Source organism: Clarias gariepinus, chromosome 8 (assembly GCF_024256425.1).
Source record: "Clarias gariepinus isolate MV-2021 ecotype Netherlands chromosome 8, CGAR_prim_01v2, whole genome shotgun sequence".
NCBI lineage: Eukaryota > Metazoa > Chordata > Actinopteri > Siluriformes > Clariidae > Clarias > Clarias gariepinus.
This window is the reverse complement of record NC_071107.1, coordinates 33555848-33581909: the sequence shown is the minus strand read 5'-3', so window position 1 is coordinate 33581909 and position 26062 is coordinate 33555848. Positions and strand designations below refer to the sequence as shown.

The window sequence follows — 26062 nt, the reverse complement described above, 5'->3', positions numbered from 1 at the left end:
ACTCACGCACACACACACACACACACACACACACACACACACACACACTTGCAGTCAAAGTGCGTGCAGAATCACACATGATGATCACTGCTGACTGCTCGAGTCTCTTGATTAAGCACTTTCAATTTCCATGGCAATTCCTGAGCAGCAGCAGAAGACCACAGCATCACATCCTCCTGGATATTCCACTGATGAAATTATAACAAATTCTGAAAATGAAACTGTCAGACCCTGTCAAATTTTATATACTCATTGGTCACATTAATTTCACAAGGAGAGAAAAGGGGGAAATTAATACAGAACACAGGGATTGTGTTAAGGTGCTCTGCATGTCCAGATAGTTGTACTTACACACAACCCTGTTACTGCTATACATAACACTTAACTGCTGGACTATGACTGCCTTAATGTCCTCAATGTTAACTTTGATGACCTTTAAGTGACCTTAGTATTCCCCAAACATAATATTTTTGCAAGCACAGTTCATGAAGACCTAGTTTTTCACGAGCTTTATTTTTACAGGTTATTCACATTTTTCAATTTCTTTCTTTCTTTAATTTCTATTTAAATATATTGTTGAATAAATGTTACTACAAGTCCAGGCATGTGTTGGGGAAGACTAAAGTTATACTGGCATCATAGAAATGTTTTTTTTTTTTTTTTTGTGCTTTTTAAATGGGATACAAACAAAAACTGAAGATGACCGCATATGGCAAGTATAAAAATAAAAAAAAAGTTGAGAAAATGTAGAAATCTTTCACATCATTTTACCTTAACATTTTTTAAGGTAATAATTTTTTTTTTAGGTTGATGTCCTTTCTGACTGGAGATTTGTCTCCGTGTTATTCATGTTTTTGGTCAAAATCAAGTAATGAAAAAACAAAATTTAAATAATCCACCTTAATCATATGAGAAATCAGTTTTGCAACCATGTACAAAAAGTCAGATTTCCTGTGCTACACTATACAAACTATCAACTCACTGCCTGATTCTCCACAATGGTTCATCAGTGATTTCTTCTGGTGTTAAACCAACTGCCAATGGGTTCCAAGCAAAACCTTTAACAGGTTTAGACCATCACATATTTTTCTTTTTGGTTCACTAAATAACTCTTTAAGTTTCTGGGACCCCTCAAAATGGAAAAAAAAAAAAAAGAAAGAATTATTTTTTTTAATTATTATTTTATGTGCCATTCATGACTCACTAATAGGAAGGCAAATGTGGTAGATGATTAGTGTTGATGCTAGGTATTTTTATTGTAAATGAGCTTTTTTCTCGTTTTCTTCAACTTTAATCAGCCCCATGACGCGGACTGTGTTGATTAACTGATTAGATTTGATCACAAGAATCATGTGGCTCTACAGTGTTTCCCAGCACTGGTGAAATGAGTTTACACTTACTGTCAAGAAGGCCCAAACAGTGCAATCAAAAGAACAGAGAGAGAGAGAGAGAGAGAGAGAGAGAGAGAGAGAGAATGATATAAGTCTAAAGTAATTGAGAAGAAAAGATAATACATAAGGATGTAAAGCATAAATATTATTTTAATGCTGATATGAATACGAATGTCTCGATGATCTGGCTTTATGTTAATATTATAAAAAACATATTAAGAATGAAACAAACTGCATTATCTAAATGTAATTATTAATTACACAATATTGTTAAACATAATAAGAATATAAACAAGGCCATCTAAAGTGGTTTTGCATATACTGTAGATGTGTTTGGAAGTTGTATTTGACACAACACCTTTCAGTGGTTTGGAACGTCTATCACGAACCAGGGTGTGTATGGGTGTGTATAGGTGTGTGTGTATGTGTGTGTGTGTTTGTGTGATATCTAGTCACAAACTCTGTTAGGAATCACACACACACACACACACACACACACACACACACACACACACACAAATGCTGATGATGTTTGTCCTTCCATTTACATCAACATTTCACATTTACCTCTTACTCTGAGAAGGTTCTGTTTAGCACTTGAAAGTGTTCTTTAGTTTTCCTCAGAGGAACTTTTCACTGGTTCTAAGTAGAATGTTAAATCAGACTGTCTACCTTTCTAAGAAATGTTCCAAGTGGAACCCTTTCAGGAATCTACGAGCCATTAACCCTCCAAAGAAATCTTGGAGAACCTCGTTACTTATACTGCAGAAGGCTGCAAGATGCAAATGTCATCCTACTATCAAACCACATGCTTTGTATTCTGTTCTCTCTCACAGTTTCCAGACGTGTTTTCTGTGGGTGTTTTGATAAGTTGTAGTGTTGATGTGATCCAAAAACGAAATTAAACTTCTCAAATTAGCACATGGGCTTTAAAAAAACATGCCATCAGGTTTTTTAAGTACACGAGCAGACTGTGTTGAATATGTAGTACATTCTTGCAACATATCCAGCACAATCTCAAACTGCTAACTTCGTTCTTATTATCATGAAGAGTACTCTTTTTCTTGTCACATGTAAATATTTTGTGAGAATTCTCATTAGAGGTCGAGGTTTTAGTACCAATAAAGCCGGAGTAACTGCTGACCCTGTAACTGTAAATATATAACCAGAAATTTATAACCAGAACATCGATTTCTATTGCATTTCTTTGCTCATCGCTCTGCCCTTATCTCTGTGCTCATCAAACAGTTATTTGTTTTTTTGATCCAACACTCCTGTCAGACATCCACCTATTACCTTAGGTTGAGGGCGTGGTTAGGGCTTGTACCTTCCCTTATGACTAAAATCAAATTATATTAAGTGTGACTGAACACTGGTTGTTCAAATTGTTCATACCACGAACTGTACCAAGAAAAAAGAATTTGCATTTGAAAAAACAAAACAAAAAAAAAACAAACAAAAAAAAACTATGACCACTAACGACACCCCTGGGCCTGAACACAACGGATTGTATTTTCATGAGCGAGCATGTTGCAAACATCCATAATAGCTCGTTAAGCCTCAGACAGAATATAACCAGATGAAGTTGTTTTTGAGATGAACACTGTGCTCTGTTCGTGTCTGTCAGTTTCTCTCCGTCTGCCTGTCTCTCCCTCTCTCTCCCAGTTCCGGGCGTGATGGGAGACCACCACACACGAGCACAAAGGGGCATTGTATTCTGGGGGGAAAATGTGGTTAGCAGACGGCGCTAGACGGCCCCAGCGGTCGCTGGCAGGCAAGCGCACTTCCTAGTGTTGACTCCACATGAACACTCATTTTGGGAAAGCCCTGAGTTATGGCGGCTGTGGTGGCATGCTTTTACGTGGACTATTTCGGGAGCTGCCTGGGTGGGGTGGGTGTGCATCCCTTTCTCTCTCTCTCTCTCTCTCTCTCTCTCTCTCTATCTCTCTCTCTCTGAAAAGGGGCTTTTCTACTCAGCAGCTTCTCTACAGAGGAGTATAAAGTGGAATCTACTGTGTGTATGATGATGTTTATTCATTGTTCGCTCAGTCTAAATGCTTCCACATGGTTTGATATGTATTTAAATTCCTGTGGAACATTCCCCAACATGGTTTAAATATTAGCATGATGACAAAAAGTTGACTGCTCAATCAGTCTGTTGTTGTTAGTCTTTCGGCTGCCCCTGTCGAGGGATCGCCGCAGAGGACTATCCGATCCGCACAACAACTTGGCACAGGTTTTTACCCATCCTGACGCAGCCCTCCCATTTTATCTGGGCTTGGGACTGGCTCAAATAAATCAAATAACTGAATAAAATAAAAATTTAATGAGTAAAAAATCTAAAAAGCTACAAAGCTGTTTAAACAGCAGTCATATTTGCTGATCAAAACTGTCTGAGTGGCTGTGGCCTAATAGTCTAAGAACAAGTAAACTTGTTGACATCATTTTACATCACAGGCATATACACTACAAAAAGGTTACAAGGAACTGACTCATGCTGCACCTGAGATAAGTTCCACTCACTGCACAAATGAATGCACTGAAAACTGAGAAAGTCCTGTGAACTGCCTGTAGACATTGGAATCTCACCAATTATTCATTGCGGTGCTGATTGTTGGCCACAAGACCGACATTAACCTAACTGTGGAACCCAAACACCACGTATGAATGAGTGAAATAAAATACGGTATGAGTGGGAGAATTGGAGCCGATATCTTCAGCTTCTATGAGCAGAGAAAACATAGAGGCCTCTAAAGGGTGGTGTGGTCATGTGCTGACATCATAAACATGCGCCACAGTCAGGGGTTATGACCTCATAAAATTGGGCCTTTGGTAAACCACCAACATAGACAGAGAGAAAGGTCCCTCGATCACGCCGCCTCTCTTATTTGTTTTACTATAGGACAAGGAAAAAATTTTTCTTTTGGCACTTTGAGAAATACTAACCATTGCAACTAACTTCTGCTTGGAAATCTGCAATCTTGAGACTGTGCTGGGTTGAGCCATTGTTATTATTTATGTTATTGCTAGCTTCAGAGCCAAAATGGCATCAGCCCGTGTAACGAGATACATACATTAGTCAAAACACACACAAGTTGGGACTTTTTCTGAGAGGAAAACTTGAGAGTCAAGGACAGTGGGAAAGAGAAACAAAGAAGAAAGGGAGAGAAAAAGAAAGAGACATGGCCTGTATGTTGTGGTCGAGAAAGTGGGAGGAGGGGATGTTACTGTCATTTTGGCAACACCGACACACATATTGCAGCCATTACCACAGTGGAAAAAATGTTTTTCTGCAACATGCAATTACTACAGATTACAGATCGGCCTTCGTAGCATAGGAGGCGCTCGGCAGAATGTAACAGAGGTGATGTGTGGTGTGCTCAGAGTTGTCGCATCTCATGCAGCCTTTATCTTTATCTCTTTATCATCTGTGGTATTTAAAATGTTCAAAATGATATTCAAAATGATATTGCAGTGTTATAATGTGTTAATGACATGTTTATAAAGGCTTAATAGATATCTGCTATATATGTGGCGATAAATCTTTATCAAAAGACTACATTAATAGGAACTGTGTGTGTGTGTGTGTGTGTGTGTGTGTGTGTGTGTGTGTGTGTGTGTGTGTGTGCGTGCGTGTGTGAAAGAGAAAGTAAGTGAACAGACAAACTCATAGTTCCCTCTCAGCTTATGAGCAGCCCCCTCTAGGGGCAAGGTAAAAAGCAAAAAAGTCATTTAGGATCTGTGTATAACTCTTCAACTGCAAATTATAATATAGCAAACACAACTTTAGCAGTTTACTATGCTTTTAAATCATATTATTAAATAAACATGTAAAACACAATATCTAATAAACTAATGCATTTACACAGAGCTGATTCTGAAAGAAATCCTAATATGAAGGGTTTCTGATATTACCAATGTGACCTGGTGTACAGTATAATTCTTATTAATGAAATTAACATATCGCCGACAGACATCTGATGTGATAACAGAGCTTCTATGCTTTCTGTTTTGTTTTTTGTTTTTTTAACTGCCCACATTTTATCTGTAATCCAGTGAAAAGAATGAGGTGTTTTTATTTCTGGTACAAATATTGAGAAAAGAAAAAAAGAGACTATTTTAGCAATAATCGCAAACCAAAGTTCAAACTCTCTTCATTTTTAACATGCATAGGTGACTAAGGATGACAGCATTTTCACTGCTCCACAAAAATAACTCCACTACGGAAACTGTTTACCACATTATCTCATGTCAGTCAAATAAAACTGATCTGATATCGACTCATGTCATTACAGGACAGATCTGTTTTTTACTCAGCATTAGTAGAAGCTGAACTGACTGCACAAGAAGAGAACAGGCTTAAACAAAATCTGCATGTGCTGTTATTGCAATCTTAAATATTTCAATAAAAGTCCTGCAGCAAGCCAACTAAAATCAGATCTTACATAAATACATATTTTCTATGTGTTTATTCTAAATCTCTTACCACACGTCCATTACACAGTTATCTGCAGTCTAAACATGGCCAACTCTTTTGCAATGGCAGAAGCCTCCTCTAACACCAATGTGTGTCTGTGTTATTGTGTGATAACGAGTGCATAAGTTAAAAGTAAAATTATTATTATTTTTTTTAACAGAAGCTACTTGAAACGAAGCTATGCTTGAATTTATGAGTCTATACAACTTATGTGATTTAAATGCATCTAATGCATGCAGAAAGCACTATGGATTGGCTGCATCTGCTCTTTCTCTCTCTCTCTCTCTCTCTCTCTCTCTCTGTCTCCCTCCTCTGCATGTGTGCCTTTTTCTCTCTGTTTGTTTGCATGCTGGCTCGGGGCAAAAGCCCACTGGCCTGAAACTCGAGCAGACACTTTTTACGGAAGGAATGCACTCTGTGGCTTCAAGGCTCCCTCTCTCTCTGTAATTTGCAAATGCAAAGAACCGTACAGCCGCCCACAGCTGGCAAAGATGAAAAAATCAGCCGACTTGTGGTGGCATTATTGCCCCTCTGTTCTGCTTGGGTCAGTATTTTCTAATTGTGTTCCTTTAGTCATTCTTTAGTGAGTTTTGCCTGCAGAAGGGCTGTTTACTGTTCTATTATAGATTTCATTCATGATGATTTAGGATATAAAGCAAATGTCAATAAATTTATTCAATGATCAATTTCAAAATATTTATTAAAAGTCAATAGAGAGTGATAGTGTCAGGAAAAACACACCTATATGCGTCTAAGATTTAACCCATTAACTTTCAGGTCAGGGAGCCCTGTCCTAACTTATTACATTCATATCTTTTTTAATTTTAGTCAGTGGTGTAGACAAATTCGTAATAAATAATATGATGTTTGGTGCATTATTTATCCCTAAAAAATGTGTGTGTGTTTTTTATGTGTGTAGACTGACTGCAACACATGCATCATCTCCGTGACATTGTTTATTGAAAATGCATGAACTGAGCAGTTTGATGAATAAATGCATTTTTAAAGCCCCCTATGAAGCCCTTTGACATCTCGCAAGGGCCGAAAGCTCTAAATAATCAGATCATGATGAGGCTGCATCTGTCTTGCCATCGTCGCTGATTAAAGCCGAATGAGCTGCAGTCAGATAGTGGGCTCTTTGGGCTTTGCGCGGAACAAGCGCTTCTCTTTGAACTCGTGAAAGCCGGTGGTCCATTTGTAACCAGTCACGTCGTTTTTCATCACGTTATTACGCGGCCACCGGGCGCTGTCCGACTTTAAGACATGCGTGCTTTAAAGAGGAGGATTAGGAAAAGTACACGCGGTATTAGATGTCCGATGCACGGGAGTATTAGAAACCGGAGAAAGTGAGCGGTGAAGAGGCGGCAGAGGTTCAACATATTAATAATGAACAGATGCCACGCGTGATGGACGCGCCAGTGATGCCCCGGTGATGCTGGTTGGCTTGAGTCATCTAACACACCCTCATGCGCATTATTATTATTATTATTATTATTATTAAATATTTACCTGCACGCTTTAAAAGCTGGCGTGGTCAGGTCTCTCCTTGAGTGTTTAATTTGCTTTGAAAATTCGAAGTAATATGTTGACCAATGAAACGTCCCATCATTGAACCTGGATTAAACTGCACCTTGCAGAGCACTTGCCTTCTTCTTGACCAAGTATTATGCATTTCGGGACCCATATTAACATCCCATTCGACAAACGGGGAAACCGGGTACAAGTGTTAAACTGATAAGCATATTAGTAGTAGGCTATTAAATAATAATAAAAAATAATAATAATAAAAATAATTGAATAATAAAGTGGGCAACTTTTCTTTTATAATTTATCTTCCAGCTACAGCGTCAACATTTCCCCCTATTTTATAAAATGCCCTCTATATTACAAGTTTTATTCGTTGTTACAGTATCCAATGTTAATTGATTCCTTACTTTTGACAATCAAGTTAATTTCAAGAATGTTATACCTGAAGTATTCAGGTATCTAAATATTTGTCTCCACGGTGGTCATTTTATCCATGTTTTCCAAAAAACACTCATCAATTTCAGCAGAATAGAAATAACAAATACAGTTGTTTTTCAGTATTTGCGTAAAGGTTTTGTTATTTTGGGGGGATTTCTTTTTATATGATTATTTTAATATTACCTATTCTAATGTTCCTCTATTCCTGGTCAATTGATCCACCGAATTTTCTCATAAAGTGAGATCATGATTTTTTTTTTTTAAGTCAGGGGTATCAGAGGGGAAACTCACTACACGAATGCAGAGATAAAAAACGCTACTTTATTATTCGCAAATTAATTACATTCGTTTGAAATAAATTCTGATGCTTATCATTAAGTATTTTTTCGCTAATGGGCAGCTGGTAGAAATGACATCTAAACGGAAACGTAGTCACACCACATAGAATGTAATTTGAAGTTTTTAATTTTACATTATAAATCTTGTATATTTTTTTACACACAAATCCAGCATAAACTAAACTATTATAATTAATAAATAAATCCTTGCACAAGTTGAAATAGCGGAAAGCTTTGAGGTCATCTTAACCCTTGCTTGACACGGTTAAAGATTATTTCAGACAAACTGATTTCCGTTTCATGAGATTGTTTTAAAGACAGGTTTAAAAAAATCCACAAAGATATGTGATTGGTCAAAATACATGTACAAATATATAATTAGAAAGCTCATTTAGACATTAACACCTTTCGCTATGACAGTGTTATAAATGACGGCATCAAAGACACATTTATTATGAAATCATTATTATTCAACATAGGAATGAGGAAAATCGGATTTAATGCATGTCACGTTTTTTTCATAATGTTCTTCTTCTTGTAGTGATATTACTTTGTATGTGTGTGTATAAAATATTCAGTAGGAATAGTAATAAGACTAGTTCTGACATTTCAACCCTTTTATTATTATTATTATCATTTTTATGATGATGATTATTATTATTATTATTATTATTATTATTAATAATAATAATAATAATAATAATAATAATAATAAACATTTACATTCCTTGCTTTCAGGAATTTAAATCTTATGCGACCTAACTGAAAGGGCTATTTCAGGCCCCTTTATTATGCACAATCTATTAATAGCAGTCTTCAACAATTTGAAGAATTTAAATGTACCGATGTAGGAGAGATGCACTAGGTGCACTACTCTATAAATGGTACACTGGAATAACTGAGGTCGGAGCATGATTTTGGCATAGACTACTATTTAGTACGCTAGCATGCGGTTTTGTAGACAGTCTAGGAATCTCTCTCTCTCTCGCTCTCTCTCCTCTCTAACCTCATTTTAAACAGCAAACGCGCCTACTAGCGGTGACGCTCTGATGGGAGGAAAGGGTGTGGCGCATCACGTGAACCACATCCAACTCCTTCTAATTGCGTTAATTAATCTTCAGCACTGTGTTGTCCATATACGCATGGCATTCGCCCATAAATTTGGTTCAGACACAAATATTCCTTATTTTTATATTTCTCTTTATTTTAGTTATTGAAGTAAATATATGGTATGGTATATGTACGCAATACTTATGATTATTATTGAATTAATAAAAATGTTAAATTTATTATTATTATTATTATTATTATTGTTATTATCAGTAGTAGTAGTAGTAGTAGTAGTAGTAGTTGTGGTGTATCTCGTTATTATTATTATTATTATTATTACTATTATTATTATTATTTTGATGTTATCTTTCATCTCATTATAATACTACTATATTAGGAATTATAGTAGCAAGATTAGTAGGAAATGTCTGTTTTGCGGTTGCTTTGTTCTCACTCTGTCTCTTCGACCTTATTTGAAGGCTTATTTTTAATACTTTAATTAGCTTAATAATCTTTACTTAATTTTCTGTCTGTCTCGGACCAGTATAATGCTCTCTGTCATTCAGAACTAGTTAAAGAACTGTGGTGATGCCCTTAGGCAGTGCCAGCGTGTTTATGCTTTTTTGCGTCCATTTAGTGCACTCAGACTGCTCTTTGAAACGAACACAAAAAAGGATGCGCCAAAAAAAAAAAAAAAATAAAAGTTCATTTGAAACTTGTTCGTCAGGTAAAAATGTATATCCTACAGACAACAGTGCTCAGATATGCTGGGCTAATAAAACTCTTATTTATTTGTTATAAATATGAGAGATGCGCAAGAGCTCATAACCCCAGTGCGCTCAGAAGGCACTGCGTCCCGACTGGGCTTCTCACTAAAAAAGAGCGCTTTCGCTTTTGTTCTTGATTCTGATTGGTCGAAGGCAAACCACGCCCAGACTCCTCGTTGGTGGAGTCCTCGCTCGGAGTCCTCGCTCGGAAACTTCTAAAATGAGTTGAGTAAACACTGGCGTGTGTAGAGCACATTCAGTCCGGAGAGCAACGAGTGCGCATCGGAGACTCCGAAAAAAAAAACATTGATGGCGAAAAGGATCACACAGACTCAGAGTGGATCTGATCAGCATTGAAAAAGAAAAAAAAACTGGCGAGGGACTTCATGCTTTCCTGTTTTTTTTCTGGAATAAATACGAGCTTTTTTGTTTGTTTTTTAGCCTTGGCGGAATCTGCCGTGAACCGAAAATAGTGTTCGCTTCTGATGGACGCAAACTCTACAGTAGAGCAAGTAGTGTTGTGATTACAGTGGGAGCAAAAATCTTAATTTAAAAAGTGCTTGTATTTTTGACAAGTCATAGACTTGTTTTATTTTTTGGTACCTAAACAGGAGTTAGTCCGGGACTTCTGAGTGATTTGCATCTGGCACGAAACCGCTGTGCAGAAGAGCACACGCTTCATTTGCGGTTTCTTGCTTCTTTATTTTTGATATATATTTAAATTTTTTGCTGCAGTCAGGGAGAAAAGTGGTTAACGCTTCGCATGCTGCATCCACCGCTGCCCGTCCCGTTTATCTAATCTTCCCAAAAGAAATCAACACGAGGAAAGCCTTTAGTCTTAGAGAATTAGTCCTTATTAGTGCTTTTTTTTTTTTTTTTTAGTTTTCCCTTTATTGTTGTTTCTTTTTGCCTGACTCTGAAGTGGCACTTACACGGCACGGTTTCGTGATGCATATACCTGTAGACCCGACCACCACCAGACGGTTCACGCCGCCCACCGCGTCGTTCCCGTGCACCCCGAAGCTCGGCGGCGGCGGCAGCGACGGCACCGCAAGCGGCGCGAGCGGCATGAGCGCCGCGGGACCACTGAGGTCGCGGCATGCGGCGGACACGCGCTCCGTGGTGGACGTGCTGGCGGACCACGCCGGAGAGCTCGTGCGCACCGACAGCCCCAACTTTCTGTGCTCTGTTCTGCCTTCACACTGGCGCTGCAACAAAACTCTCCCTGTTGCCTTCAAGGTAAATTCTCTCTCTCTCTCTCTCTCTCTCCCCCCCTCTCTCTTTAAGAATATTAATTTTATTATTTTACAACTTATACGAATGCACAAATTATGCATTGCTTTTTATGTTTAAATTTGTTTATTATAAACACTTGTTCATTTATTCCTTACTGACCAAAACAAGAAAAACTATCTGACTTGTGCAGCATTATACTTTTTTTAATGTCCATTTACCCATGTCAGTTAACACTTGCTGTATTTTTAAGACATGTATTTATCTGTTCTGCTGAGACGTTTACAATTTTTCGCTTTTAGTTTGTTCCAATAAACTTAATTTGTATTATCAATAGCAGTAATATGCACGTAACATTTTGCACAGATACACGTTTGAGATTTAAATCTAATAATAATAATAATAATAACAATTTGGACTGAAGAACTTAAGGCTCGGACGTTAAACCAGATCAAGACAGTGGCACCCTTCAGAAAAAAAGTAAATAATCATTTTCATTCATTAATCAATAATTATTTTTATTTTTGTCGTAAAACATTAAAACATTATTTTTTTCGTATTTTGCAATCATTTTATGGACTCAACACTGATTAGAAAATCAGTGTGAAGTGCATTGTAGCACGCCTTAGACGTGATTGCTGATTGTGATGATTGATTACACTGTATAATAAATAAACAGTTATATTATTTAGGTAGATACGTTTATATTACATGCTTGTATAGAATAGTAGAAATGCATGTATGTGATTATGTTATTGCTATCATATAGCGCGGTAAGAGTCAATGTGGTTTGGCCAATGTTCTCTCTCTCTCTCTCTCTCTCTCTCCCTGTCTGTTTTCATACCTTGTCCTCTGTACAGGTTGTGGCACTAGGTGATGTACCCGACGGCACTCTCGTCACCGTCATGGCAGGAAACGACGAGAACTACTCGGCCGAGCTGAGGAACGCGTCCGCCGTCATGAAGAACCAAGTGGCGCGTTTCAACGACTTGAGATTTGTTGGAAGAAGCGGCAGAGGTGATTAAATACATCATTTAAACCAAATAAAACTCTCTCTCTCTATATATATATATATAGACTGAAACCCAAACGCCTCCCTGTTGGATGTGGATCAGTGCACTCTACTACACACTGAACTACAGACTGCATAGGCTTATTAGTTAATAGGATGCGTTTGGGATTTGTTTGTTTTGCTTTTAAAATTTAAAATTCAGAGATAGTAATTAATATTTTATATGATAATAGAAGGAGAAAATGACAGTGAATCTAACTCGGAAGTGTTTTTTAAAGTCTGAATGTTATTTTCCACCACAGGTTAGCTTGTTTACACACCTTAAAAAAAAAGAAACCTACATCCTACATAGCTGAGATTCTTTCACAGCCCCCTTTCCCCTCGTTTCCTCTCGAACTCGCTCCTGGCTCGCTTATTTTCCGGTAAACGCCAGACTTTTAAACAGTTACAGACGGATGAAGGGAATGAGGGATTAAAAAAAAGTACCTTTCATTTCTGCAGTCAATTACTACCCCACCCTGCTCCTCCTCCAGCCTCCTCTCAGGCCTGTAACGTTAGCAGTTAGCCTCTCAGCCTCTCGTATTTATCAAACACCAGTCCAACATTGCTGTTTATCACCATCACCAACACCATAACCAAGTTTCTAGTGCTATTTTGGCACACTGTTTAACACGGAGGTGTGTGGTTTTTCTCCACAAAACCAAAACGCCGCTCTCGGCACACTTTCTTTCTTTTATTTTCTTTCTTTACTCCTTTTTTCTTTTTCTTTCTTTCCTTTTTTTCTGAAAAATACGACCGTTACATCGCGCGAGCTCTTGCCTTGGCTCATCGCGTGCGCTTAACAGCCACGCGCGCAATAACCAAACGTTCCCGAACATTCTGTGTGGATTACCAAACAAACAAAATCACATAGCTTTTAATTGAATAAAATACGCCCCTATAAAAATAAAGTGTAAAATACAGTACATAAATCCATATATATATATATATATATATATATATATATATATATATATATATATCACTGTAGATATACTTCTAGTAAAATACTAGGTAACTCGTTATGTCAATCATTGTAGTTTACTAAAAATACAATTTACTTCGAGATTATGATGAAAAACTTTATCTCATATCTCACTATAAATATACTTCTAACAAAATGCACTTATGCAATAATATACAATAAGATAGATTTTAGTGAAAAAGATAAAAAGCTAATTTAATACCAAAGAAAATTTCCATACTAGCTTAATACAGAAATACTAGCTAACTCATGATATTAATCACTACAGTCTACTAAAAAAATACCTCAAGATGATGATGAGGAACTTTGTCTGTACTTATATATATATATATATATATATATATATATATATATATATATATATATATATCTGTAGATAGATATACTATACTCAATAAAATTTACTTCAACATTATTCAGTATTTAGGTAGCTTCAATGAATTTTATTTTTAGTGGACTATAGTACTAACAATCACTGTAGCCTATTAAAAATAATATTTACTTCAAGATTATGAAGAGCAACTTTACCTTTACTTGCTTAACTCTTAATTAGGCTATTACTCCAAGCTAATGAAGTTGTAGTTAACTTATAAGGAACTGTATCTTTACTTGCTTGTTTAATTAAGTTATTCTACCAAGCTTTACAATATATTAGGTGAATATATCTCACTACAGATACACTACATAAAATTTACTTTTTTTTTTATTATCATTATTATCATTATTATTATTATTATTATTATTATTAAGTTCATATACTGTATCTTAGCCTTCTACATAAACATAAGCATTACTCAAAAAAATACTTCTTCATGCATCATGCACACGCTAGGAAATAATCAGCTTTATAGATTTTCTGAATTTCCCCTAAATCTCTTCTGGCTAATTCCTTTATTCTCACAAGCACTACTTTACCATGAACTAGTAGTACACTGCTTTAGGCTTAACTAGCACAAAATGTATTTTGTAATATCAGATTTTGCGTTTACTCTAAAATATCTTTTAGTACTGCATATATATTAACTCCTTTCCTTTTTTGGTCCATCTAAAATGCTAATATATACCACAGTAAAAGTTCATATAAATTAGTATAGCCTACTGAATGCAAACATCAAAAGAAAGCTTCTTTCAATGTTATCAATGTAGGTATAAAGTACATTAGACAAAAGTGGGCCAAAAGTATATTTTGTAACTAAACATTATTAGAGCTTTGAAGCCAATCTCAAGCTACTGTAGCACTCTTAACACTATAGCTATACTTTCTAATTACTTAATTTTTTTTTTTTTACCAAACCTCAAGAAAATATAGTATGAAATATATTTTTTATATCTCTAAAAGCACATATGTTTATGGAGTACCTATGAAATACCAGCTTGACTTGCTAAATTTGAACAAAAGCACATAAAAGATAACATCTTTTAGGGAAAAGGGAAATTTACGATATACAGGGTTGATTTCAACAAATTTCTTAATTCTTGGACACTTCTGAAAAACCAATTTCTATACCAAGTTGGGAAAAAACACGATTTAAATTGCATTAATGTCTTTGCACTGTTGCTGAAAAACTGAATAATTAGTAAGACTGGTGAATTGACCTAATAAATATGTAAAAGCTAATGTAATATACTGTAAATAGAATACAGTATTTAGCATGAATTTCAAAATCATATTATTGAATTAGCTGCTGATTTTCTCTGTGGTGTTTCACTTAATTTATCACTAAAGATGTTTTTTTTTTTTGTGAATAAAATAAAAAGGAGATTTAATGCATTAAATCTCCTTTCAAGCACTTGGTAAAATTGCCTTTTGTGCACATTATGTAAAAGATTGATTTCTGACCATCTTGAAAAGTGTCTGGTTCACTGAAAGTGTCCCACCACAATGACGCAAATGACAGCGAATTAAGCCCAAGCCACATGACCACCGAGGAAGACAGGCGGTAAATACTGTAAAAGACCATTGCCTGCTTCCTCTTGTAGCCCGCAGCAAGTGCACTGTAAATAATTTTCTTTATTTATTTCAGGAAAGAGTTTTACTCTGACAATTACTGTGTTCACCGGACCGCCCCAAGTGGCCACGTACCACCGCGCAATCAAAGTCACAGTGGATGGGCCACGAGAGCCTAGACGTGAGTACTCAAAAATGCCTCTTCCTTTTATTATATTTCTGTTGCTTCAATAAGCTTGAACCATGCCTCGCTATTTTTGACCTAAATACATCTTTCTATAGTCATCTGCTGTCCTGCGGCTATTATGACAAATAGGCCAAGTGATATAATCAAAATTAGAGATGAATTTATGTGTGATTATGGTGGTGTGTGCAAATGTAAAGCTAGGGTGTCATCTATGCAGTAGTACTGTGATATGTGCTAAAAACAACCAGTAGTCACTGAGTCTGTGGCTGGAGCTAAAATAGATGTAGCCCATATAACACCCAATCCTGAAGTTATATTAGTCTATATGAGTCACGTTGCTCTTCAAGAGTTTATGTCATGTTTACAGATGATATAGTATCACCCGGATCTGCTGCACCAGTGGGTTGGCATTAGCTCCCCTTTGTTTTCATCAGGACAATTTAGAAGCATTGATCAAAGGTGGATCACTTTTGAGCAGATGCCAAAGTGCAAATTCAAACAATATGTCTGCTTCAGGCATTTGTAAACGACAAATAAAGTGGCAAACAGCAGGTAGGGCATTGTTGGGTGTTCCTACTTGTGCCATAAAGAAGGGGGGGGGTTCAAAGGAGTAAAAGACGTGAAGCTTGAAGTGGCTCTGGAGATCATATCTTTACTTGTATCATGTTGGAAAAGTGAGACATTTAATAGGTAATATTTTTCTATGGACCCCTAGTGGAATGCCAGAATTAAGTTAAGATGTATATTTAATTTTCTGAGAATAATTTAAGGAATTAACTTTGAGAGAACAAACAGACCTCGCAGTATTAGAGAGTTAAACAGATGTGAAACTAGATGGTGTACGCAATCTAAGAAACCAATAATGTCAGTAGTCATTGGACCGGTTAAATTGAGCTAATGATGTCAAAGCCTAAGGCATCAAGGCAAGAGCGTAGGTGTTATTCTCGAAACGCCCACGGCTAAAACAGATGCATGAGTCACTGGTAGATGATAACACAGCATTCCCAAATCGCATTTTGTTCTGTTTGAAGACTACAAAAGAACCGGCTGCAAAATTAAATGAAAAATGTGTGTGTGTGTGTGTGTGTGTGCTACCAACGTGTGCAACCTTGGATGTGTTAAAAGACGACACAGGCAGCCCTTTGTGGTTAAGAAGGTTGCCAACCTCAGTTGTGGACTCTTATTAAGCCTAGGCCTTTCCCTCATTAGCCAGACCGCTAAGAGAAACAGGGCGGCCTCGAGCCGCAAAATTGTCAAGGTCTCTTTCTCCCTCCTCCACTGGGGTCGAACCCTTGACCGCACGAGAGCCTGCTGACTTAACACTCTTCGGCGGTTCAGCGGGATGGAGCCGGGTCTAATAGAGCTAATGCAGGGCTCAACCACAGAGCCATTACCGCTGGGAGGAAAGAGCGAGAGACAGACATGGAGAGAGAGACAGCGAGACACAGAGACGTAGAGATGACGCTTGTTTGTGTTCGCGTCTGCACGAATTTATAGATGCGTGCGTGCAGGAAAGCATACTCGTGACATTGAGCTTGCATGCAACACATGCACAAGCTGCTAAATTTGTGTGGATGAGAATGTTATCACGTAGTTTCATGTGTTTCTTTTGACTGTGAGAAAAAAAAAATCACATAATGAAAGTAAGACATTATTCATGTTTAGGAAGGGCGAGTTAGTAGTGCTGACTTTTTAGAAGTGTTATGTTTAAAAATGGAGACAGAATTAAAAAAAAATCCTTAGCATAATCAATTACATGTTAGTGATAATGTAAGTAATAATAGAAACAATGAGATATATTGGGTATATTTATTTCAATTGATAATACTTTATGAAACTTTTTTTAAAATCCCATTTGTGTAATCATAATATTTTTTTTTATCCAAAGAGGAAGGATCTAAGTGCTAAAATTATTGCTTTTGTTATTAAGGCTGAGGTTCATTTTAGATTTAGGGTGGGTCTAAAAGTAAGTAAGTAAAAAAGTGTGTGTGTATAGATATGCTAAAGTGTATCCTGCCTCTGTCTTTTATGTAAGCATGCTAGAAGATTGTAAACCCCAATCAATTATAACTCTGTGTGTGTGTGTGTCATAAAAGTTTAGTATGATGATAGCTCATCATGGTATTTTTCATATAAGGCCACACCCAATTTCTTCTTAAGCAAGGGTTGTATAAGGCCATGCATATATGTGTGTTTGTGTGTGTGTGTGCATGTGTGTGGTTCTTTGATCAAGCTGCCAGGAGAATGGTGCTGTAAGGTTGAGTAGAGAAACCTGACAGACAGGACCAGGGATTCCCTGCAGCTAAAAGCAGGACCACACACACACACACACACACACACACACACACACACACACACACAGATACAGAGATACAGAGGCACACGCTCCCGCAAGCCAAACCACAGTAAGAACGCAGTCACACGCACACATCCAATACACACCCAGAGTACAGGTGCCAGAAAAATTTAGAACAGAAACTCCGAGTGGCGTTAACGCGCACTGAAACTGCACACAAACACACAATACGAGCTGGCATCTGTGCAAACGTAGGTGCTAAACCCAAAAGATGAAGCAGCTACAAGAAAAGCATGAAAATGATGAAAGTGTGGAGACCCTCCCTTAAAACACACTATCTCAGCCGCACCCATTACCACCACACACACGCGCGCATCTTCACTCATCATATCTATATCACTAGATATCATATTGTCTTTGTGTAGAAATGCCGGATGTCGGACTCTAGGTCGGACCGCGCGTCAGAGCGCAAAAAACAAGAATCAAGTGAAGCTTGATGGGTTTGTCCACTTTGCATTTTGCCACCGAGACCTGTGTAAGATTTGCAAATGCAACAACAAAGCCTGTGAAATGGAGATGTCTTCTTTGCGTGGACAAATGTGTGTGAGTGTGCGCGCGTGAGTGTGTAAAGCACCTGCCAGGTGTGTACATAAACTAGGCCACGCCTGTATCCCATAAATCTTTCCAATGGTGTTCTCCTGGAGGAGACAATAGATTCATATGGACTTTGATGTCGCCAAACACAGCAAGGGCCCTACAAAGGCAGCATCAATGCTGAAGAGAGAAAAGGAGGTGTGTGTGTGTGTGTGTGTGTGTGTGTGTGTGTGTGTGTGTGCGTGCATGTGTGTGATATAGACTCACTGGTCTTTGATGACGTTACCAGAGACTTTTCAGGAATACAGTATGTTTAGTTTTTGTTTTTAGTTTTTTTTATGTATATATTTTTTTAAATAAATAAACAAACAAACAAACAAACAAATAAATAATAATAATAATAATAATCATCATCATCATTATTATTATTATTATTATTATTATTATTATTGTTGTTGTTATTATATCTTAATCTATTTTAGCATTTAATATTAGCTCTACTATTAGATTAACAATACTTTTTTTATTCTTTAAAAATACACACGCGCGCACACACACTTTCCGTCTGTTTATTAGCTTGGTTTCAGATTGCAAAAGATTCCCCCGTCTGTTTTCCACCTAAACACACCTATTAAATTGGTACACCTCAATCCCTCTACACACACAAAAACACACACACACACACACACACACACACACACAAACACACGCAGTCACACTGTGTTTATAAAAGGGGGGATCCCCGCTGGTGTATAATACCTTGTAATCCCCAAGTGAAAGCTGGGCATATTAGGCTAAATACATCTCCTTGAGAAGAAAGAAACAGAAACACACCACACAACTATTTATCTTCTGCCTGTCATCCTTTCATTAGCTTCATTTGCCTTTCATTCCGAAACGTTTTTTCATTAAATGAAGTAAGGGAGTGACTAAAGCACTGACTCACACTGTCTCTCTCTCTCTCTCTTTCTCACACACTCACACACAGACACAAACTCACACACACACCCACGCACACATACACAACCCCACATTGAGACACACTTGCTGGAAATCACCACTCTTCCTTCGAAAACCTGCTAAAGTTGTGGCTCTGTGATGTCACTGTGATTAAAGGCATGTAATAATAACAAATGACCCTCGTTGTACTAAAAAAAAACACAAAAACAAAAAACACCCACTAGCCACACACCTCCGTCTTTTTCTCTTTTCTCTATTCCCTTACTCCCTAAGCCACTGTTTCCGGCTTCTTTTCTTCTGGAACGAGGTGACAGGCCAGGTTTGTGCACAACCACATAGGGTTTAAGCACTAAAAAAGGAGCCAGTAGGATCTATTCATGCTGATTCTCACTTCACAAAAGCAACGAACCATAATCCTACTGATGTTACCATCATGCAATCAAAACAAACCATCTTGGAATAGTTTGAAAACTAGGAATAGGATAAGAGAGAAAGGAAGAGAGAGAGAGAGAGAGAGAGAAAGAAAGAAAGAGTGTGTTACGGGAATGGCCCCGAAATAATTCCACTGTTTATTTTCCAGACATTTTTTAAAAGGAAAAATTCTGCAAATAATTGATACGCCAAAACCTGTGCCCGGACTTCCAGTAAAGGAGCTGTGACAGTGCTCCAAAAAGGCAAATCCACAGGCAAATACACTCTCTCTTTCTCCCTGTCTCTCTCTCTCTCTCTCTCTCTCACACACACACACACACCCACACAAGTTTATAGCGGTTGTATTATTATCTATTTTAAATAGTAATGTAGCAATCTTATGGTGTGTGTCGTCTGGCCGTTCATCAGTTCTCCCATTCCCAACTTGGGTTTATCCTGGTTTCAGGTTGCTAAATGCACACGACTGTCATATACTGACCGGAGATTGAATCTCTGTAGAGACATTATGAAAAAAGATTTGCTAGAATATAACAGGGATTGATTCTAATGAGTACACGTAGTTAATTGATTTGTGTTTCTATCTCTAGTTAGCTGTAACATCCACATATTGTCTTCTACTGTTAATCACTGGAACTACAAAAACAATACCACAAGTGTCTGTCAGACGCCCATAGTGTAAGGAGCACTATGCTCTGATCTACTGGCCTCGTTTAAGCTACAGCTGGGCCGGCGTTCAGGCAAGCAGCAAAAAACAGATACGAAACAACTTACACTTCCAACACACACCTTTGTATACTCCAGCTCCTGTTTATCACCTCTCCAGACTGGGTCGCTTATTTACAACAAATCCGTGTCTCTCCGTTTTGTCTAAGGCAGTTTTTCTCTGGATTTTCTTTGGGAAAACCTTTTCTGTTACAAGCTCAGACTCGTTGCTTTAGGCACAAACGCAGCAAAAGGCCTGAAAAGAGAGATTAATACACACAACTTTTTTTATTATCATTATTTGAAGTTTACGCATGGGAATTGTGTAAAAATAGTGTACAGACTTTGCCTTCGAGCGGTGACAGCGTAATAAAGGGATAATCCCTCTCTTCATCTCTCCACAACTGGGGATGCTGGGTATACTTTAGCTGCCTGCACACACAATTATGCACACCCACACAAGCCACATGCTAAGTGGTGGATTTCTGAGTTAGCATTAAGAAGTAGATTTCTTTTTTTTTTATCCTTCTGAAGATTAAAGGAACAATGAAATTTAGAGTTTTCTTTGTACAGCAGATGTTGTCAATTAGCCAAGGCACGTTCTATGTCTGAGTCTTGCTTCATTAGACTTACACTTTTTTTTTATACACTAAAATTTTACATGAGGCAATAGCTAGGAGTTTGTTTGCTGAACCAGATACGCACTCACCTCATAAGACGTAAAACTGTCATAAAAAGTCACACAGTGTTGAATTAACACCCAGAGTGTTTATATATGACCAAACGGTCATAAATGGAGTCTGAACTTGTTAAAGCAACACTCTGGGTATTCACATCAACACTGGGTATTTTTTTTTTCTCTGCACGTTTTTGGAAATTATATTTGAATTATATGTTACGATATTATATGTATACTTAAATTATGAGTTATGACTATGAAATAAATGCCGATAATTGCGAAATGATTTGCAGAAACATAGCAGTGAAGCATGGTGGTGGTAGCATTGTGTTTAGAGTTACCAATAGCGTCTTGTGTTTTTTTTCTCCTCTTTACCTGCTCACTGACTTTTGTTAGAGGGCAACTTTAGGCATAGTCATAATTAATATTATTGTAATAATCATCATCATTTTTAATCAACGTCTGATTGATAGCTTCTTGGTGTTCACAATGCTGTTTGTTTACTTATGTTATCAAATCATCTCTAGTGTCCAAGAATAGGTGTAGTTATCCTGTGTATCATGTGTGACTTTAATTAACCACAGGTGAACCCCATTGAACTGATGATGTAACGTTTGCTAGAAAACCGGTTTGCTCCAGAGCCACAGCGAATCTAGGGGTTTCTCAGCAGCAGCTGCACACATACGCGGTCGCAAATTTGAGGGGTTTTAACCATAAATAGGGATGCAAACATTATGCTATGACAAAATTGCAACTTAGTATACTTCAAAAGTGTGGGAAAGCCCAAGAGGGGTGAATATTTAATGCTAAACATTATGAGTACTATAATTTGAATCAGTTCCACTTTGAAACTCTAACGTCTAATACGCGATACTGGCACTAAAAATGAGGAAGAAAGTGATTTTTAACTCCACAACATCCTTATATCTATTTTTACAAATAGGCATGTCATGCAATAGGCTATCAGAAACCACACTTGAGGTGAGTGTGTGATGATTGAGGCATGTAGTTTGCACAATGCTATGCTTAAGTGTTAGCAAGATTAGACATGCAGATTTAGTGCAAAACTTTTGGAACGCCTAACATCTTTGGGAGAAATGTGTATGAAATCCTGTTTTAAAAAAAATAAAAATAAGAAAACTTTTCTGACATGCTCTGTATTATCACACCTGAAATTATTGTATTACACTAGAAGTACCTGTACACAGCAAAATATGAAGAGGGACAAGATTATTTTTTTGTTATGGAATGTCAAACAGGCAATACAAAAAAAACAGAGATATGAAGAAAAAAAAAAGAAAGCTTATATAGTTCAAGGCATTTCGTTTGCATAAGATGGACTCGTTTTTTTTGCTCACTCTTATTACTGACAGGAAAGGGAATGCAGGTGCAGCGATAAAGACAAAAGTATCTTTACCCCCCTATTTCCTTTCACACACCTTCCTTCCTTAAGACGTTAAATAGGAACATTATACACAGGGCCCCTCAAATAAAACAAAAAAGGAAAAAAAAAATCATTTCTTTGAAATTCATTCATTAGTCAAAAAACAAACTGGATAAACCGAGCAAGGAAAGAGAGACAGACAGGCTGTCATGTCTAAAAAAAAAAACCTAACAACACCAACAACACTTCTTAGTCAAATTACTGCCAAACAATCCCTTATTTCTCACTTATTCAAAACGGACAGTGAAACCAGCTCAGCTTTAGATCAATTCTAATCTGTTATCACGCACCTATTGGCCCCGTTTATTGACACTGATGCAAATATTTACCGTGCGCTCAGGCTGGAGTCGAGCCCAAGCCTTCGAGTGTAAGAGATCATATGTCAGCCCTGCCTTCTTGCCATACAGTACACAAACATATATTAAAAAAAGGTTTCCTGTAGCACGGTTTCTAGTGAGGACCATATGGTTTTTCAACGGCAGCAAGAAAAAAAAAAGTGCGTGTAAAAAAGAGAGAACAAGAAAGAGAGAGAGAGAGAGGGAGCGAGAGAGAGAGAGAGAGAGGGAAGGAAGGAAATGCAGCATATCTGTTGGCTAATCAGTTTGTTTCGGTTCACACGCAGCTGAGTGTGAACGTTGTTCCGAGGTATAACACACTCCACAGGCAACGCAGGCTATTTATGTTGAGTTTTTACATGATAGCCATTTGGCAAGGGCTCATAACTATCTGACAGGTGAAAGCCTTAAAAAGTGCATCGCCCAATTATATATAAAGTGTCTCTCCCTATGAGTGTGTGTGTGTGGAGTGTGGAGTGTATTGAGTGCTCATCTTGAATTAAACCCGCTCCCTCGTGAACCCCGTCCATTTGCCCTGTCTGTTCTGTGGTTATGATATCATGATGAGAAAAAAATGCCGCATTCCTGTCTAAGTGCCCCCGTGCGCATGAAATATTCATACAGCCCAACACGGCAATGGGGGAGGGAGGGAGGGAGGGTTGTTGGGGTGCGAGCAGGGTCTAACCTAACCCTCACACCCGTACACACACAAAGGCTTCCCAGGAACTTTTAACCAGGAGGGATTAACACCAGGAAGCACACACGTATACACATACACACATAAAAGCATTTACATTTTAAAAGCATTTATTCATATATTAAATGTTCCTCCTTCTGTCTTTCTCTCTCTCTCTCCCTTTTCTCACTCTCTTCTTTCGCACTTGTTTTTTTTGTTTCACCTCCACACTCAGGTGTCTCACACATCTTGAATGAACGAGTTTCTAAAATAGCATGCTTACCTGTGCCACATGTTTTACACATTAGCTAAATATAGTATAAGGCTTTATATTTATTTTTAATCATGGAGCATAGAGCAAAAAAAAAAAAAAAAAAAAAGTAAGAGTAATTCTACTTCCTGTCAGGTCGCGTGCTACCACCTTGTTGTTTATTAAGTTTCTACAGCAACATGTCTCCAAGTGTTTATTTTTTACTTATGTAGCGCTTGCTGTTTAAAGCTGCAGGTCTCAATTTGAATCAAGAACAATTAAAAACATTTCTTAGAAAATCAGTTTTTTTTTTTTTTTTTTGGGTTGCGTCAAATGAGATCTGTTTTTATTATTATTATTATTATTATTATTATTATCATTATTATTATTATTATTATTATTATTTCCATTGTCACGCTCTCTACGCTGGCTTGTATAACCAGCCTGTAACCACAACACATAAAAACACAGCCGAAACAAGAAGCAAGTAGGGCACCAAATGGAGCGAGAGCGGTAAAAAGAAATTATACATCGCCCTGGGGCTAAGAAAGGAGGGATGATATATTGCCCAGAGAACGAGGTATCCATATCTCAGGATCCGTTTGTGCCCCGCAGTGTCAATATAAAATATTCAAATGTGCCCCATTACTCCACATTAAAAACCACAGAATGTTCACATGTAGCTCACGTGTCACGCTGACAGTCGCATTAAAGGCCCTCCATTAGAGTCCTACGCGTATGATGGAGTGTGCCCGTGTTACGAGGGGGTGTCTGGGGTGAAGGTAACCTCTACACCGCACATGTATACACACGCATAGTATATTAAAAAATTTTGTACAGTTTGTTATTTTAGCTTTGAATTGTTTCAAGAGTTACTTCAAAGATGGAAGTTTTAGATGATCTCTTATATTATATAATATACTTATATATTCATTCTCATTTTGACTTTCAGCCTTTTTTTAAATGCTGATAATATATTAGACTTACACAAAAAATCAATTCTATCTTGTGCCTGTAAAAAAATATTTGTTCATTTGAGAGATCTCAGATGTAATCTCGTTTCAGTGACATCTCCTTTAAAGCAAGTATTAAATAAAAAAAATAAATAAGACACTTTTATTAGACATCCATTTTTTTCTTTGCAGCAGTTTCATTCAATCATCACACCTTTTCAACACAGCCCTAGTTATGAGAGTGTATATGTAGCTGGAAGTTTTTGATCTCAGTGTTAACTAACATTGAACCACAGAGCTGGTATATTCTCCATTCAGATTGGTGAGATTCTGGTTGGCTTGAAGATGTTGATGATTTTTCTAAATGAGGTTTACCTAAGCAGTTCTGAAAGTACAGTAGTGCAAGCTTCTGCGCAAATCACAGGTTTATAGAGTAAGTGCTCCTAATCCAAGATGTGAAACACGTTGTGATGCCAAATCGAAACAATGAATTTTCTCTTGGAATCTCGTGTTCAGGTCACCGAGTGAAGCTTGAGGACTCTCAGAAGATGCAGTTCTCTGATCGGCTGAATGAGATAGATAGGTATCAGCGGATGAGAATGGGCACCGGCAACGGCACCGCCCGACCCCCGCACCAGAGCCATTACGGCTCCACTGCTGCCACCCAGATACCAGGTACACCAGATATCTGCTTTGTGTCATTTTGTGTGTGCGAATGATTTTGTCCTAGGATGCCCCAGACAGTGTGTGTGTGTGTGTGTGTGTGTGTGTGTGTGTGTGTGTGTGTGTCAAACCTGAGATACACTCATAACCTCAGACCACAGACTTTGGAATCTCACAACCACTCAGTACATGTACACCCACGTCTGTCGTTCTTCTTTGTGTGCGTGTGTGTGTGTGTGTGAGTGAGAGAGAGAGAAATAGAAATAGAAGAGACATGACCATAGTGACGATGTGTGTACATTCTCAGACAAATGAAAAGCCCTGTGAACACGAAGGCATGTCTGAAAAGTGAACAGGAAAACAGACACGCGCTCTCTCGCTCTGTTTTCTCTCACCTTTTGCCTTCTCATATACACACACACTAGCTTATTTCACACCCTGCTCCTCCACCCACTCGCTGGTTCTCATGCCGGTGGTGTGTGAGTGTGTGTGTGTGTGTGTGTATGTGTGTGTATGTGTGTGTATGTGTGTGTGTGTGTGTGGAGGCGAAAGTCTTTGTAACTCTACCTTTCAGTTTTATTTAGCTCTCTGTACACTCACCCTTGACTCATTTACTCGTCTGAAAACCTCAGCGAAACAGTGGAACTAGTGAACACGGCATTTAAGAATAATCGCCCTCTACAGCT

General features: G+C 37.7%; 1 protein-coding gene across 1 annotated transcript in view; it reads left to right on the top strand.

Moving 5' to 3' along the window:
* The window catches only part of runx3 (RUNX family transcription factor 3), a 50133-nt gene that overhangs the window by 10108 nt on the left and 13963 nt on the right, over positions 1-26062 (top strand). The window contains exons 3-6 of the mRNA XM_053501842.1: positions 10953-11227; positions 12082-12238; positions 15282-15386; positions 25230-25388. Coding sequence (XP_053357817.1) covers positions 10953-11227; positions 12082-12238; positions 15282-15386; positions 25230-25388 — 696 coding nt within the window. The remainder of the gene's footprint in view (positions 1-10952; positions 11228-12081; positions 12239-15281; positions 15387-25229; positions 25389-26062) is intronic.